The following is a 16,879-nucleotide window of genomic DNA, read 5'->3' as shown; positions in this document are numbered from 1 at the left end:
ACTCCACAACAAAATGAAGTATTTGAAAGAATGAACATGACCTTGTTGGAAATGGTCATATGCATGTTATCCAATTCAGGATTGAATAGGAGTTTCTGGGCTGAGGCAGTCAACACAACATGCTATCTCGTGAATCACTCATCGTCCACTGCCATAGACTTTAAGACCCCTATTGAGGTATGGTCTAACAAACCACCTGAATACTCAATACTAAAGGTGTTTGGATGTCTGACATATTATCACATAAGTGAAGGTAAGTTAGAGCCCGAAGCTAAGAAAGGATTATTTATGGGTTATGGAGATGGAGTCAAAGAATTTTGAGTCTAGTTCCTATCTAAAAGAAAGGTCATTCTGAATAGAAATGTTGTCTTTGACGAACTCTCTATGTTGTATACTAAATTTGATGAAGATTTGGACAAGACTGAGGATATCATTGAGTAGGTGGAGTTTGAGAGCTCCACAATTAAAAACATTAGTGATCAAAAGCAGTTTGAAGCATCTAATGAGACTGATTATGATCTTCAAATGCACCCTCAAAATCAGAATTCAACACCATTTGAGGGGACTGATTGGACAAGTCAAAACCATATGAAGTAGCTCAAAACCATAGCACCCTAAAAGTCACAAAGGCAAATTAAAGCTTATGAAAGATATGGCTCTGATGTAGTGTCTTATGCGCTATAGGTAGTAGAAGAAATCGATTCATTCAAACCAACCACTTATCAGGAAGAAATTTCCTATTCTGAAGCTGAAAAATGGGCGATGGCTATGAATGAAGAGATGTAATCCCTTCTTAAAAACCAAACCTGGGATTTAGTTGAGCTATTTGAAGGTAGACAGGTAGTGGGGTACAAGTGGATCTTTAAGAAGAAATTTGGGTCATCCACTAAAGAAGTCATTTGTTATAAAGCACGTTTGATAGCAAAGGGCTACAATCAGAAGGAAGGAGTGAACTACAACGAGATCTTTTCTCAAATAATTTGACACACCTCTATGCGTGTTTTGTTGGCCCTAGTGAAGCCTCTAGACATGGAATTAGGGCAACTTGATGTCAAAACTTCCTTTCTCCATGGATGACTGGACTGGAGGAAGACATTTTGATGCAATAACCTAAAGGTTTAAGGTTAACGGAAAGGAAAATTCTATATGTATATTGAAGAGGTCTCTTTATGTGATGAATAAATCACCAAGACAATGGTCAAGAGACTTGATGTGTTCATTGTCTCTCATGGGTATTGTTAACTCATTGACAAGTGCACCAAATTGTCATAAGTAGTAAAGTTACTCGGAAGTCCGAGTGTCGAATCCACAAGGACTTTGTTCGTACTTGAGATCGTGTATATCTTAATTTTTAAGCAAGAGATAAGGAATTGTAGATCTAAAATTTAAAGAAAGTAAAAGATAAGAAATTTAAAATAGAAGATAAAGAGAGGTAGAAGATAAGATAAAGATCTAAAGATATAAGAGATTTAAAGATAAAAAAGTAGAAGATAAAATAGATAAAAGATTTTAATGTAAAAGATAAGAAAAGTAAAAGATAAAGATGATGATAATATGTTTGAATACTTAAAGGTGAATTTAGAATGCAAATGTGTTGGGGCCTAGCATGTCAAAACTACTTGTGATGCAATGTTAATAAATTTTCTCTATCTAATGTTATCCCAGTTCCCACCCACATCTACTATGATACTCTATCTTTGGTTTCCCGCATGAAGAGTCTAATTTATCTATTTTTCTCTCCCAAATTTTTTTGCAAAGATAAAAAATAGTAAATTGCATTAAGATTGAAGATGCATAAAATAGGCTAAACAAATCTTACTCTATTTCTAGCAATGATTTTATTTAGATGCTCTTTCCCAGTTCTTAGAATAGAATCATTTTTCAATGCATCACCTTCTAAACAATACATGAGCATGGGTGATCAGACCATACTCAATAAACAATAAAGCACAGAAAAGAGTAATAAAAATTGGATTGCATTAAATAAATAACAGGAAAGAATTATATTACAAGAGTTGGTCTGCCAGACTCCCAACAATGGGGGTTTAGCCTTTCATTGTCATGAGAAGCTTTACACTTTAGGGGTTAATGTGGATAGAAGAAGGAAAAGGATGAATAAAGGAAGAAAAAAGGATAATGGACATAGAAAGAAGGTTTCTCGTATTTGAAATACTTAGACTTAAGATGTATTCATTAGAGAGCTCTGAGTCTTGGTGTATTTTTCTCATTTGCTTCCTACTCTTTTTATAGGCCTGGGGTAACTTAAATTCTCGCGACCTCACGCTAAGCGAGCCTGTTGGGCTTAACGAGTATGGCGGTGATCATGCGCTTAGCGCAAGATTCGCGCTAAGCATGCCTTTAGGCTTCTTCGTGGGCCTTTTTCGTGTTAATCTTGTGCTGGCCCAATTTTTAACTTTTTCTTCAAGTTTTTGCAACAATTTTTCCTTAAAAGCACTTGTAATTTCCTTCTTTTGAATTCTGCTGATAAAAAATTAAAATGATATTAAAATTCTCATTATTTCATTAAAAACAATAGTAAAGTAGAGAAATTCTAATCATTCTTAGTCAAAATTGACTATCAATTAAACCTAGATTTCGCAGTTATCAAGTACGTTAGAAGTCTCTGTGACTCATGTGTTTATCATAATAAGATGGAGGGTGGTTCCTACATCTATCTACTACTCTATGTGAACAAGATGCTCATAGCAACTCAAAATTTGATAACAATTCAGAAGTTGAAGTCACTACTCAGTAGGGAATTTGAGATGAAGGACATGAGAGCTACTATAAAGATTATGGGCATGAAGATCAAGAGGGATCGAGTTTAGAATAAGCTTTTTCTGTGTCAAAAGAAATACATTAAGAAATTATTGAATCGTTTTGGAATGACATCTGTAAAACCAGTATGTACTCTTCTGACAACATCCATTCATCTATTTGAAGTCAATACTACCCATTCAAAATCAAAGAAGAAATACATGTCTCATGTTCCTTATGCCTCATGTTGTAGGCAGTTTCATGTATGTTATGGTATGCACTAGATCGGACCTAGCACAAATTGTCAGTGTTGTGCGTAAGTATATAGATAATATTGGAAAAGAACATTGATAAGCTATGAAACGTATATTTAGGTATCTTAAAGGTACAACTTATATTGGACTAGTCTACCATGGAGACACGTCCTGTGTTCTCGTTGGTTACTCAGATTTTGACTAAGCTACAAATTTGGATGCAAGGAGATCTGTGATTAGGTATGCATTCATGATAAAAAATTCTCTTGTCAGTTGGAAGACAACACTTCAGCCCATAGTGGCTTTATCCACTATAGAGGCTGGGTACATGACTCTTGAAAAAGCAACAAAAAAGAAATTTGGTTGAAGGGTTTGATTAGCAATCTTGGGTTTCCACAGGAAAAGACTATCATTTTTTGTGACAATCTGAGTGTAATTTTTTTAGCCAAGGATTAAGTCAATCATGAGAGGACTAAGCACATTGACATCAAATACCACTTCATTCGTTCTGAGAAAAGGGTCGAAGTCCAAAAAGCTGATACGAGGGAGAATCCAATTGATATGTCAGAGTTTCATGAAGCCTTTTACAAAAAGTAAGTTCGTGCATTGTTTGGATATACTTAACATAGATTTTTGGAAATGAATTGAGTTACTTGTAATTAAAAAATGTTATTAAGCCAAGGTGGAGATTGTTGACTGTTAGATGATTGATGATAAAGACAGGGTGGATGATAGCGTTGGTCGTCTAGTTTAGTACTCTTGTCTTTTGTATTGGTTGTCCAATCTCTTGTAATCTAGTGGAGCGTCCAGGAATGTCCAACCTGGTGGTTCATTACATAGGTCGAAAAGAGATAAGATTCTAAGAAAATTTCTAAAACACTATGTTAAAGAAAAACTACTAAAAATACCCGCGTTAAAGAATGATGACTAAAAGTACTTTTTTTCAAATTGACTATTCTAATTTATATAGAAAGAAGGATGAAATAATATTTATACAAATTAAGGGGTTATTAACTTGTAAAAAGGGTGCTATTTACTTATTAAAAAATAGTGTTTGCCTTCATTTTGCTTTCATGAAAAAAGAAGTCATTTTATATAAAAAAAAAAGGATATGGAAATAATTATTATATAATATTTATATTCGTTTTTCAAAATTTTCATTTTTTATTATAATTTTTATTTTAGGATAAAATTTAACTTTTTGTCCCTGATTTTAATTTTTAGTTTCAATTTGGTTGGATGAGTGGCTATATAGCTAGGGATGGATGGAAAGAGGGCTATGGCCCCTTTCCTTGGCACTTCTCATTTATATATATATATATATATATATATATATAAAAGTTGGCTAAGGTAAAATAATAAAAAATTAATTGTGATGTGATTATTATAATAATGGTTAGACTTAGTTTGTATAAAATTAGTTGAATTTGTTGTTATTACTGGTTAAAACTAATTATGTGTCAGTTGATAAAAATTAATTTTATTATCATATAAAAAAATAATTTCAATCTTACCTGTAAAAATATATAGTAAATACAAATTGTTATTTATTAGAAGTTCACTACTAGATAAGCGGGATTCTACATCGGTTATTTGAAGCATACTATATCGGTTTATGATCGTCGTCGTAGGGAATGTCATAAAAAGGGGAAACCTTTTCTACGGCGGTCACGAACGACTGTCTTAGAATGCTAAAGATTCTATATCAGTCGTCTCAGAACCGATGTAGAATGCATTGCGTTCTAAGACGGTCTTTGACATGTGACCGTCTTAGAATGATTATCATTCTACATCGATCGTCTCAGAACCGATGTAGAACTTTTTTTTATAGAATTGAAAGTTAGGTTCTTCAAATATCTGCAATAAACACATGAGAATATGAAATGAATTAAATTTTATGCAATGAAAAATAACAATGTATAAATTCAAGATGGTACATATTAATCAAACAATGTTTATCACTCCTTCACCTAAACCTTGCTCCTTCTCACTCTCACTGCTCTTCCTGTAAATGTCATATTTTTGTTTAGTTAAGATACATGAGCTACTTCAAAGTTCAAACAATCAAATTAAAGCAAGTCTAATATAGTCTTCTTAAACTGTAGACTTTTGTTTAGTTAACAAATACAAAAAATTGAGATTAGTAGAAGCAGGAATTTATTTATTATCATAGAATTGTCCACAAGTTTAGTTCATAATGAATAAATTGCATATATAAAACAAAACAATGAAATATCATCACATTTACTGCTGAACAGACAATAAAAATGGAAAAATGTCAAGAAGGTACCTGCCAATGTACAACTTTAATTTTAATAATGTAAGCACTAATTAGATCAAAGAAATATTTGCTATAAAACCAGGGGAACTATAAAACCAGACTCACATATAACATTAAATGTGATCATCAATGTATAGTGTTACTATATAGATCAAAGACCCTAGTAATTTGTTTACATTTATAATTTGACTATTTAGTAGTAACAATCCATTCTATACATAACTACATATAACAAGCAAATAGTAATGCAAAATTAAGAGAATGGTTTTGTTGTATTTTTTATCAAGGCCTGGAAAAAGAAGTATCCTTTGGCGAATCAAACGAGCTCCAATTACCTATTAATAAGTCTGCGTGCTCATTTAGATTTTGGAAAGGTTTAAACAGATGTTTTGATAAAAAAAAAAAGGCACTTTAGGGAGAAACTCCTTTTATTTCCTTTTCCCAAACACCTGTTGACATTGGGATAAATAAGCCAAACAGGCTAAAAGCCATTTGCGAGGCAAATATTCAAAAAGAAAGAATTACCTGCTCATAAGTCTATTTCCAGAAGACACTACCTCAAATGGTAGATATTGACTAGACAAACAATATGAATATCCACCACTTAAAACAAATATTATATTACAAAGCACCAAAATAGTTGTACGAAAAAACATTGTCACTATAAACAAAGATATAAGAACATATCCTCCAACAGCATAGTCATCACGACACAAAATAGCTTAGGGTCATAAAGTGTGGTATTTGCCAAAAACACAAAGCAACTCGAAGAATCATTGCATTTAGTGAAATATCATTAGAAGCTACAACCCATATGAAAATCAACATAAAAAAAAAGTGAAGAAGGGCAAAAAATACACGTGCACATTCCTATACACATGGTGAATGAAGTGAGACAATATGAGTAAAGAAAAAAGGAAAAAGAGAGAGATACTAATTCCACTTCAAAAGAATTGAAAGTCATTTTCAGGTAGTTAGGGATTGAATTACATGATCTTTCAACATTTCACTCATTAATCCCATTGGACTAACAAAGAGGGGGGTTAAGCTTTAGAATAACTATGCCAAATATTTAAAAATAATAATACCTTGACCAATAGAAAGTCAATAAATGACTTGGATAAAATTCGTCTCTGGCAATGGAAATTTAACGCACACAAAATACCAACATGAAAATATTGAGTCAAGCCATATCAATCTTGTGTGGAACAACATAACTTCATAGGGATTTTACATTGCACATGGTAAAAAAATAATTAAATAACACTCACATATATTCCTAAAGCATTCTGAAATATTCATTCCCATTAGAGAATTCATGACATGAATCATGTGGTCAATTTGCAAATTCCCATTAGAGAATTTCCAATCGCGATTGAACTTGAAGCAACCACATGGTCAATTTGCAAATTTCCATCCAATTCTATTTTCTTCTTACAAAATATACCCTTTGTTGAAACCTTGTTTCTCCTGGTCTCTTTAGAAGCTAGTGTTTTGGGGATGAATCCCTCACTCTCACCTTTTGAATTTCCCGACACAACAATAGTACAAGGCAACCCATTTTGTAGTTCCAACTGAAGCTCACAAAGAGCCCGAGCCATGCTCAACATCCTCGGCCACCTGGAAAAGTTTTGTTTCCATAATGTGAGCAACATAAAAAGGGAAAACAAAGCGCCTGAGCCATGCTCAACGTCCGCCAGCCCATTTTGCACTTAAAAAAGGAAAACAAAGAACAAAAACACCCCACCAAACAAAGGTCGAGAAAAAGGGTTTTTCCCCTACAATGTAACATTATGACAAACACGTAGTGGACAGTACTCACTGGCGATTACAAAGGAGTATGCACTTGACCATGTCCTCGAACAATGTGAGAGAGTGAAACACCCTTCTAGAGAAGCTTCTATTTGGATGATCAACCACGTGCAGGATTTTGAATTCCCTCACAACCTTCTTTTCCACTTCGGAGAAACGCAGCATTCGCGAAACCTGAGCCTAAAAATAGCAACAATGGAAGAAGCGAAAGAATGGAAACGCACGAAGCAAAAGAAGCGATCAGAGGTTAGCGGTTACATAAAGAGTTAGGTATCGTGATGGGGTTATGTTGTTGGGGAGAGAGGGCGTGGGTGGCGTGAACCCTAACGGCAAGGGATTGGGAGTGTTGGGAAAGTGAAACGAGGAAGGAGGAGGGAGAAGAGCGGAGTGGGCGAATTAGGGTTTTGTAGAATGGGTCCCAATGGTTGGGCGACATCATAAAGAGGTCGTGGCTGCACACTGCTTGCTCCAACTGGAATGGCGAGGGAAGCTTCCGTCAATGGGGAGGATGAGCAATGCAAGCTAGGGTTAGTACGTAATTAGTAAAGGAACGAAGGCGGGTTTTCTTGAAACCCGATGTTGTTTAAGCTTTTGATAATTACAGAAATATCACTGTATCACATTCTAAGACAGTTATTTATAACTGCCTTAGAATGTACAACGTAAAAATAAATTTTTGTTCCCCTAATTACAAAATTATCATCGCGCCATATTCAAAAACAGTTCTCCAGAACCGTCATAGATGACACATCGTAAAAGCAATATTTTCTAGTAGTGGTTAAACATTTCAACAATTAGAAAGGAAAAAAATTCAACTCCTTTTAATAATTTTTTGGATCCATCCATGTATTTAGCTACGTACTATAGGAGATTTATATTTAACTTTGAGGAGTATATTTAAGAAAATAAAAAAAAAGGACTTACAATAGGCTTCAACGAATTGAGTACAAAGTTAAGCTTGGTCTTCGGGGAAGAACCTTGCCAGCCCCGAGTTTAATTTTTCTATTAATTATTTTCCTTAAGGACTTACACGTACGTTATTGTGATTAATTTCCATGCAATTCCACTTGATTTGTGTTAACAAATATTCTAATTATTATTCCTTAATCAAACCTTTGTATTGTATAGATGCATCAAAATTTCCACACAAAAAAATAGATGCATCATAATTTCCAACAAAAAAAAAATAATGCATAATAATTAATTAAGAGATCACGTTCTCACAATCAAAGTTGGCAGAGATAAATCCTTATAGCTCTTAAGATCAGGAGCAGCTATAAGGTTTTTTTTTTTTTTTAAAAAAAAGGAGCAGCTATAAGGTGCTTTGTATTGTATATATTAAAAAAGAGGTTTGAGGTCTATACTATATTAAAAAAATTCAAGAAATTTAACAAACACTCTAAAATATTAATTAATAGAGATTAGATTTGCATACCATGCCTAACCTTTGCTGTTCTCCAGGAGAGAAAAATGTCTTCCCAGTTTAGATTTGCATCCCGGCCATTGCTGTCTATTTTTAGAAGACAATTCAACTGAACAATATTAATCTCTATGATAAGTTGCAAGTGCGTGTCCAACAATTTTCTAGGGTCAGAATGTTTTTCACCTGAACTAGCAAGATTACAATGGCCAGCACTAAATTGGGAAAAAATGTAACCCTTTAAAATGATTAAAAAAGAACATTAGTACTTAATTACAGTAGAAATCGCATTGGTGTGCGCACCTAAAAAGGGGGAAAAGACTAAAAAATGAGACAATTGAAGAAAGAATCTAAAAATTCAGCATAAGCCCTAACAATCTAACCATTGAAATAAAATAAGAAAATGGGTGGTCAGATATATATATTCAAGTTCAGACAGCAATATATTACAATAGATCACATACAATTGTAAAGCAATTAACTTCTTTTAATTAAACAGTAAAGATATATGCTAAATATTTGAGGTCAGACAGCAATAGATGCCCATCCCACCTTACCACCTAAAGAATCACTTGAGTGTGAGCCTAATCCAATGGGACAATCTCGGTTCAGTAACTATAAATCCTTTAAATTATAGTTCATGATTGTCCTTGGTGATACTAACAAGAATGGGATCCCCTGCAGTTTCAAAATAAAGTGCAGTGTGTGCAGTTTTAAATCCCACCAATGGAATGCATTTAATTGATTTTGAAAGATAAAATTATCATTTACTAATCAAACAAATGATATTCAAGCATGTTCTTTTCAGAACTGTAGACGACCTTAATCCGTATTAACTGTAACTAGTAAGACCTTAGGCCAATTTTGCAGAGGGATCGGTGGTCAAATACCCCAATTAGGGACCAAATTTAAATCCATCTTCATTTGGGAAAGGCAATTCCAAATTGATATTCAAGTCTTCATTGTATCCTTGTAGGACACAGCTTAATTTGTTCATATTACTATTACTATACATTAAAAAATAAATAAATTCCAAGGCAAGTCCCACATGTGGGAATCAAATCACAGGCCGTTTTCCCGCGCATGATCGATGAAGTTCACGGGAGTGCTTTCACTGATCACATGCCAAGTGGTAGATATCTTTTCACAAAGCAAAAGTGGGAAACCACTCCATGGTTTTCCAATACTTTATGACGAAAATTTTCCTATTGGGAATTGGAAAGCCTATCATATTTTACGCCCATTGTCCAGCTACACAAAGACAACTTCGTCGGTTCACATGTCTGGTTCCTCAAACATCAAAACCCACGATAAATAACCAAGCACTATATAGTTTAGTTGGCAAACACATGTTAAGTTTTTTGAAAAAAATTTAAGTTTAATTTTTATAAAATACATCCTTAAATAAGGACAAAAAAATTAAATATAATTAAATTTTAGATAAAATATTAATCTTAGAGTGGACTCAAAACATCAAAATTTATAAAAATACTTTGAAATTTTACTGTTACCAATAAATCAAAGATCCTAATTCTTGAATCTTGGACAAAAAGTACACCAACCATTAACTCCTATATATAACCTCATCACAAATTACTCTCCCTTCACACAAACTTTATTACAGTTGTTGTAACTAAGCAAGAATATTATTAGGCAATGAAGTCTTCTGGACCTTCAACAACTCTTGCTCTTTTTTTAACCATCAATTTGCTTGTCTTTGTCATGGCAAGTGGCTGCTACACTTGCACACAGCCTAAGCCAAACCCTAGCCCTAACCCATTCCCTTACCCTAACCCCAGCCCTACCGCAAAGAGCTGCCCCAGGGACGCACTTAAGCTGGGTGTGTGCGCAAACGTGCTTAATGGACCAATTGGTGCGATTGTGGGGTCACCACCGGACCACCCATGTTGCTCAGTGCTAGAAGGGCTTCTTGACCTTGAAGTTGCGGTTTGCCTCTGCACTGCCATCAAAGCTAACATTCTTGGCATTAACCTTAACATCCCCATTTCACTTAGCTTGATCCTTAACGCCTGCGAGAAGTCTCCACCCTCTGACTTCCTATGCAACTAGACATTATTAAGCATGCCATTCTCAATTATCCATGCACTACTTAATCTCATTGATGTGTTTGTTTATTTGTGATTTTGGTTGCCCTTTATGTTGTGGTGATGATCGTGTTGTTCGGACCGTGCTAACTCATTTAGTGAGAATGCAGTTGTAGCCGTAATTTAACTTCTGGTGTTAGTAATGACTTTCTAATTTTTGAAATTTGAGGAATTGTTCTATGTTGTGTTAAGTTGTTAACTAAGGATTCTCCTTTATATAAGCTATTGACGGAAATAAAACAGCCAAAATTTACATTCGGCGTCAATATCAATTTTATGAAAATGACTTAATTGAAATGTTTTTAAAAATTAAAAAATCTGATTAAAATGTTTAAAAATTTAAAAATCAAATTGAACAATTTAAAGTAATTTAGGGACAATAAATTGATAATTAAGCCTAAAATTTTGTGCACATTCATTTTTAACATGCGCATTCAACGTTAAAGTTCCAATTATGGTACGTATTATCATCTTTATGTTTTTCTTAAATTAAAAACCTTTTAGCCTTTTGGAAGAATATATATATATATATATATATATATATATATACACTGGAAGAACATATTCTTCCAATAATAACTTCCAAGTTCTAATAAAGACCATTTTCTTTAGGGGAAGGCACCGATCACACGCCAATGTGTATGTATAATCTACTGAAAGCACTTCTATATTCACCATCATTTATACATACAGAGGAAGTTGTTTAGAGGGTTTAGCACGCACTATTAGAAAATATGCTTTCTACATCGGTTATTTATGACTTTCAACATCGGTTTTTCAACCGATGTTGAAAGTACCGACGTTGATAATATTATCGTTAACATCGGTTTTTCAAAAACCGATGTTAAAGTAAAATTACCAACATCAGTTATATAAATAACCGATGTTGCTAATATGAATTACACCCAGAAAATGTATATTAATATTGAAAGTTAACATCGGTTTTTACAAAAAACCGATGTTAACGAATGTGTTACTGTTGACAGTTAACATCGGTTTTTTACAGAAAACCGATGTTAACGTTCGTTAACATCGGTTTTTATAAAAAACCGATGTTAACGAATGTGTTACTATTGACAGTTAACATCGGTTTTTATTATAAAAAACCGATGTTAACGAATGTGTTACTATTCACAGTTAACATCGGTTTTTATGAAAACCGATGTTAACGTGGGTTAACATCGGTTTTTTCAAAAAACTGATGTTAACGGATGTGTTACTATTGATAGTTAACATCGGTTTTTTCAAAAAACCGATGTTAACCCACGTTAACATCGGTTTTTATAAAAAACCGATGTTAACGAATGTGTTATTATTGAATTTTAACATCGGTTTTTTACAGAAAACCGATATTAACGAATGTGTTATTGTTGACAGTTAACATCGGTTTTTTTAAAAAACCGATGTTAACGAATGTGTTGCTATTGACAGTTAACATCGATTTTTACAAAAAACCGATGTTTTCAGGAATTTTTTTTATATAATGTCTTTGTTTTTACAAAAAACCAAAATTTAACCTGTAAATTTAAAATCAGACCACACAGCACACAACATATATCATTTGCATTCAGTTTTCAAATAGATTTTAGCAAAAAACTAGCTATCAACAAAGGTTGTTTAATGTTAAGATGAAACAACAATTGTAAAAAATATAATGCAAAGTACGTAAACTAATTTATTAACCTAAAGTTACATAGTTGCCTAACATCCTATGTTTGATTTCTAACTTTTAGATAATATTGTGCCCACTGTATGCGAAGTGCCTTAAATCTCTCTGCTTCCAATGGTCTAACTTCATTAAAATACTGCATGATGAAATAAAAAAATAAATTAATAATGTAATAACAATTATAAAAAAACCAAATTTGTTTGTAATAAACAATTACCGTCTCCCAATTATTCCTGAAAGATCCTAAGATTATCGTGGACATCCAGTGCATCACGTAGTAGCCACATTCAGTGATTCCTTTTTGTCTATTACACTAAATACATAATGAAATTTGGATATTAATTAAACGTTAACTACAATTAGTGTACACACACATAAAATATATATAAGTAGAACTTTTATTTAAATCACGTACCTTAACAACAATCCACCTAGCAGCAGCCTTGGATTTCGGTTGTGGAGTATCATCAAGTCCTTTCAAAGCACTAGTGTTGAATATAAGGAACATTAAAATATTGATGTTGTTGAGTTATGCCAATGAAAATGTATTGAAAACAATACTGACCTGTTAATTATTCCCTTAAGGTAGTTGTCTGGCCTGTTATGCAAAGAACAAAACCAGACAACTAGGTTTTCCTTAGGTAGAATGACGACCATTTGCCAGTGTCCACTGCAGTAGAGACGAATATAGTTTATTGTAGTAGTATAGATTATTTAAATTCAATTATTGTGTTTGACTTACCTATTCAGATAGGCTCCAAGGTAAACATCTCGTTTTGAACTCTGTATCCAACTCTTGATGTAACTTTCGGATTCAAATTGTGATTGTCCAGATCTCTGAATGGACTGTGGCTCGAGGAATCCATACACATCAGAATTCCCCGCTCGCACACTTGTCTCAGTCAGATGGCTGTGTTGTTAAGTCAAAGTTAATTATGTATGAATTTAAAACAATTACTTTGGTAATTAATAGTAATCTAAAATGACTTACAGAATCCACAACTGTATAACTGATATGCTGAGACATTGACCACCATGTGCAATTTCAGAGAGATCTTCGTGCTTTATATACAACGGGAAGTTTTGATTAAACACCCCGAATATGGTAGCATCCCACATAACTTGGAGCGGCTTCAAAAACAGTTGTGGGATGGTCAATGTCATCAGGTACAGGGGATCATCGACCTCTTCATCCGGGCTTTCTAGAGGTTTTGCTGGAGACACAGCTGCCTATTGATAAAACATAGTTAATTAGCAAGTTTTGATTACAGTGAACAAATTAATTGAAAAAAATAAACATATCATCAGAGTTTGAGTCCAATATGTTTATTGGATGAATTAAATAAGCAGAGGTCAACTAATCCTAAACTTAAATACTGTTGCACTAATCCAATAAACTAATTAATTGTTTCCAATTAGCTTTAGAAAAGTGATTACAATTAGATATATACCTGGTAGTACGTTTCGATAATTTTCAGTGGCCCTTTAGCTGAATTAGGGAGTACGTGCCCTCAAGTTGAATGTTAGAGTTGTTGATGTCTCTTAAGCAATCTTCAAGTTGAAAGTGAAGCAAGAGCGACTGTCTACTAAGCAAATTAATTATTAATCATCAATGATATGGATAAACAAATTAAAAATAAAACAAATGTTAATCACTAACATTTTTTATTAAGAAATTAAATGGAATTTTTTTAAAATATATAAAATTATATTATTCATGATTTTTTTTTTACATTCTCATATAATTTTTACAATAAATATTTTCTTCTCATTAATTAATGATGTAAAAATAGTTGTATTGGATCCGGTAAAGATGCATTAACAGAAGAAACAGGATCTTGACCATCAGAGGCAGATACAGAGGGTTCTGCAGTAATAGTTGATGTGGTATTTTCCTTCTCTACTTCCATGATTCTTACCCAGCTGAAAAGGATAAATAAACAATACTTGAAAATTTTAGACTGCAAAATCAAATTCAAATAATCATCATTACAAACAAAAATAAAATAACTACACAGAAAGTTAAATTAAATTGTCACGAGGGTAATAAGACCACAAAAAAAGCATCTAAGAATAAAAGGTTCCAAATATCATAGAATTTATAGTTAGGGACACGCAAGAATAGGATGGGCAATTGGCACAATACCAAACCAAATCTATAAACCAATTATTCTTTTGTATTTTGTTCCGACATAAGTTCACATACTTTATTCAATCTGCTTATGGACCTAATCTTATTCACCAGGTATTTAATTTGTCTATTTAAAGTGCAACGTTCTGCTGAACTGTGACAGGTGAAGATTAACTTAGACTTAAATATAATGAAGCATTTAATACTAGTAGCAATTAGTTTCCATGCATTATAATCATACTCAAACTATCAAGCCTACATTTTCAACAGCATAATCAGACCATTGTTGGTTATCACTTAAAATTTTCAAACGTAACTTTAAACCAAATCAATACTACTTTGACAAACTTTAAACAAACTCGTGAGGTTATAAAAAAAGTTTTTAATTATAAAAAAAGTTTAATTATAAAAAAAAGTTTTTAATTATTTTTTTAAAAATTAGAGGATAATGAGAAAAAATAAATCAAACTGAGGATAATCAGAAAAGTTTAGCAATTTTAATTATAAAAAAATATTTCATTCGCAATTTTTTTTAAAAAAAGTTTAGCAACTTCCGAATGAAGTATACAAAAAAAAATGATAAATTAGAACATTGCATCATTCGATCGTAAAATGTTTTACAAGTATATTGAAAGTTAAGTATAAATAAATCTAACATACTCATAAAGAACATATAATATGTGTATTGCAAATTCTTCAACAATAATAATATAAAATATTTTAACATTTAATCCAAGTTAATCTTTGAAACAAATTTATTATTATATTCATTATTTTGCGGTGAATGATTAACAGTTTTGTTTGCTTGAGTACTCTTTCATTTTTCTTTCTTTTTTTAAAAAACTGAATTAGAGTCATACGTGTAAAGGTATATATATAGTGACTGCTTAGTTTTAAAATTTTAAAGCAGATGAACTTGTTTAATTATTTCAAAAATTAACCTTTTCTTTCATTATCTTTTTGGCTATACGGGGGGAGCCAATTGGAGCTTGCGAACGTGATTTTGGCACCCAAAGTCAAGCAACGCGCATTTATAAAACAGAAATTATAGCTTTACTACTTATTTATATATTATTTTCATATAATAAAAAAGGAAATAAAAAAAACGTTTTAGTAACTTGATTGATGATATAAAAAAAAGATTGTATGCCAACTTGAAATTTGAGATCAGAACCCACATATTCAGCGGAACCACCATCTACATTAAATTTTATATCAATTTTAATTATTTTTTTAAAAATTAGAGGATAATGAGAAAAAATAAATCAAACTGAGGATAATCAGAAACCGAGAATAAATCCAAATAAACCCCATAATTTTGGGGAAACTGATGAATCAAACTGCCAAAATCCGCTCATTAAGTAACAAACCCTAAACAGTGAAACTGTGTTAGGTAGAACCAGGAATTGATCCAACCAAAACTGAAAACTAATGCGCCAACAGAACAAAGCTCAACCAACTCTTCAAAGAAATCAAAACATATTCAAACTCAAATCCCAAAACAATGACGAAGAATCATCAATACAAGAGTGATTCACGTTTCATTTCAGTGCAACACCTAAAAGATATTTAAAAAAACCACAAAAAAAAAAATCACACAAAAAGTCATTTAAATAAAAAAAAAACAGAACAGAAGAAAAAAGAGAATCAATCGGAACTGAAAGAGGAAAGATTGCAATCACGAAACGTCGTACGGTTCAAGAATTGAAAGTTCCATCAGAAAACATATTTCAATCGAAAAGCAAGATGCAAAGAGTGCGTTTACCTTAGAATCGTTGGGGTTAAGCTCGTTACTCCCAGCCATTGAAACGATCCTGTATTCCGATCACAGATCCGCAAGGCGCTTCGCAAGATGAAAATCACAAACTCTCTTGGCGACGCAAATCCATAAAAGCACGAGAATCGGGTTGTGTGAGATCCAACGACAGCGCTTGTTTGTTTGGGTTCAGTGGCAGGGAAAGAGAAGAGGAATGGGATGGTGAAGGATAAGAAGCCGTGCGCACTGTAGAAAATGCTAAAAAGTGGCACAGGGATACAGGAACTCACCAACATCAAACTCTGGAAATAACTTCCTAATTCTCGTGAAACGAGAGTTGAAATTCTTTTCTATTAGACTATGAATAAATTTGATAAATTCAAGTAAAGCAGATTTGATAAGGAGTTAACAAGTTAATAGTATCAAACTGTGAAATTTTTATTTTTAATAATATCAAACTTTTATTCACTATTAATAACATTAAATTCTAAATAAAAATGATGTATTATTATTATAATTTTTATAAATATTATATATTATTATTAAACTTAATTATTTAAATATTTTATAAATTTATTATTTTATTTTATTAATTATTAAAATATTTAATTAGTATTTTATTTATAAATATTTTATTGTTATTTTTATATAAAGTACAAGTATAAGAATTGATTTTTCGATTATATGAAACCTC

At 32.4% G+C, this 16,879-nt stretch overlaps 1 protein-coding gene and 2 long non-coding RNA genes across 3 annotated transcripts; 1 reads left to right on the top strand and 2 right to left on the bottom strand.

Moving 5' to 3' along the window:
• Positions 1-10,119: 10,119 nt before the first annotated feature.
• LOC114412146 (14 kDa proline-rich protein DC2.15-like) lies at positions 10,120-10,828 on the top strand. The gene has a single exon (XM_028375937.1). It carries the CDS (start codon positions 10,181-10,183, stop codon positions 10,592-10,594), a length of 414 nt encoding a protein of 137 aa, XP_028231738.1. The 5' UTR covers positions 10,120-10,180; the 3' UTR covers positions 10,595-10,828.
• Positions 10,829-12,170: 1,342 nt separating this feature from the next.
• Positions 12,171-12,576, bottom strand: LOC114411448. Its single transcript, XR_003666440.1, has 2 exons — positions 12,516-12,576; positions 12,171-12,434 (listed from the first exon to the last, which is right to left on the bottom strand). It is a non-coding gene; the product is annotated as an uncharacterized LOC114411448 (long non-coding RNA).
• A 332-nt stretch (positions 12,577-12,908) lies between these two features.
• On the bottom strand, positions 12,909-16,591 carry LOC114412145. Its single transcript, XR_003666595.1, has 6 exons — positions 16,195-16,591; positions 14,142-14,221; positions 13,750-13,884; positions 13,290-13,528; positions 13,041-13,208; positions 12,909-12,968 (listed from the first exon to the last, which is right to left on the bottom strand). It is a non-coding gene; the product is annotated as an uncharacterized LOC114412145 (long non-coding RNA).
• Between the last annotated feature and the right edge of the window lie 288 nt (positions 16,592-16,879).

This window comes from Glycine soja, chromosome 5 (assembly GCF_004193775.1).
Source record: "Glycine soja cultivar W05 chromosome 5, ASM419377v2, whole genome shotgun sequence".
Lineage (NCBI taxonomy): Eukaryota > Viridiplantae > Streptophyta > Magnoliopsida > Fabales > Fabaceae > Glycine > Glycine soja.
Note: the sequence above shows the minus strand (reverse complement) of the source record. Positions and strands in the feature narration are given on the sequence as shown.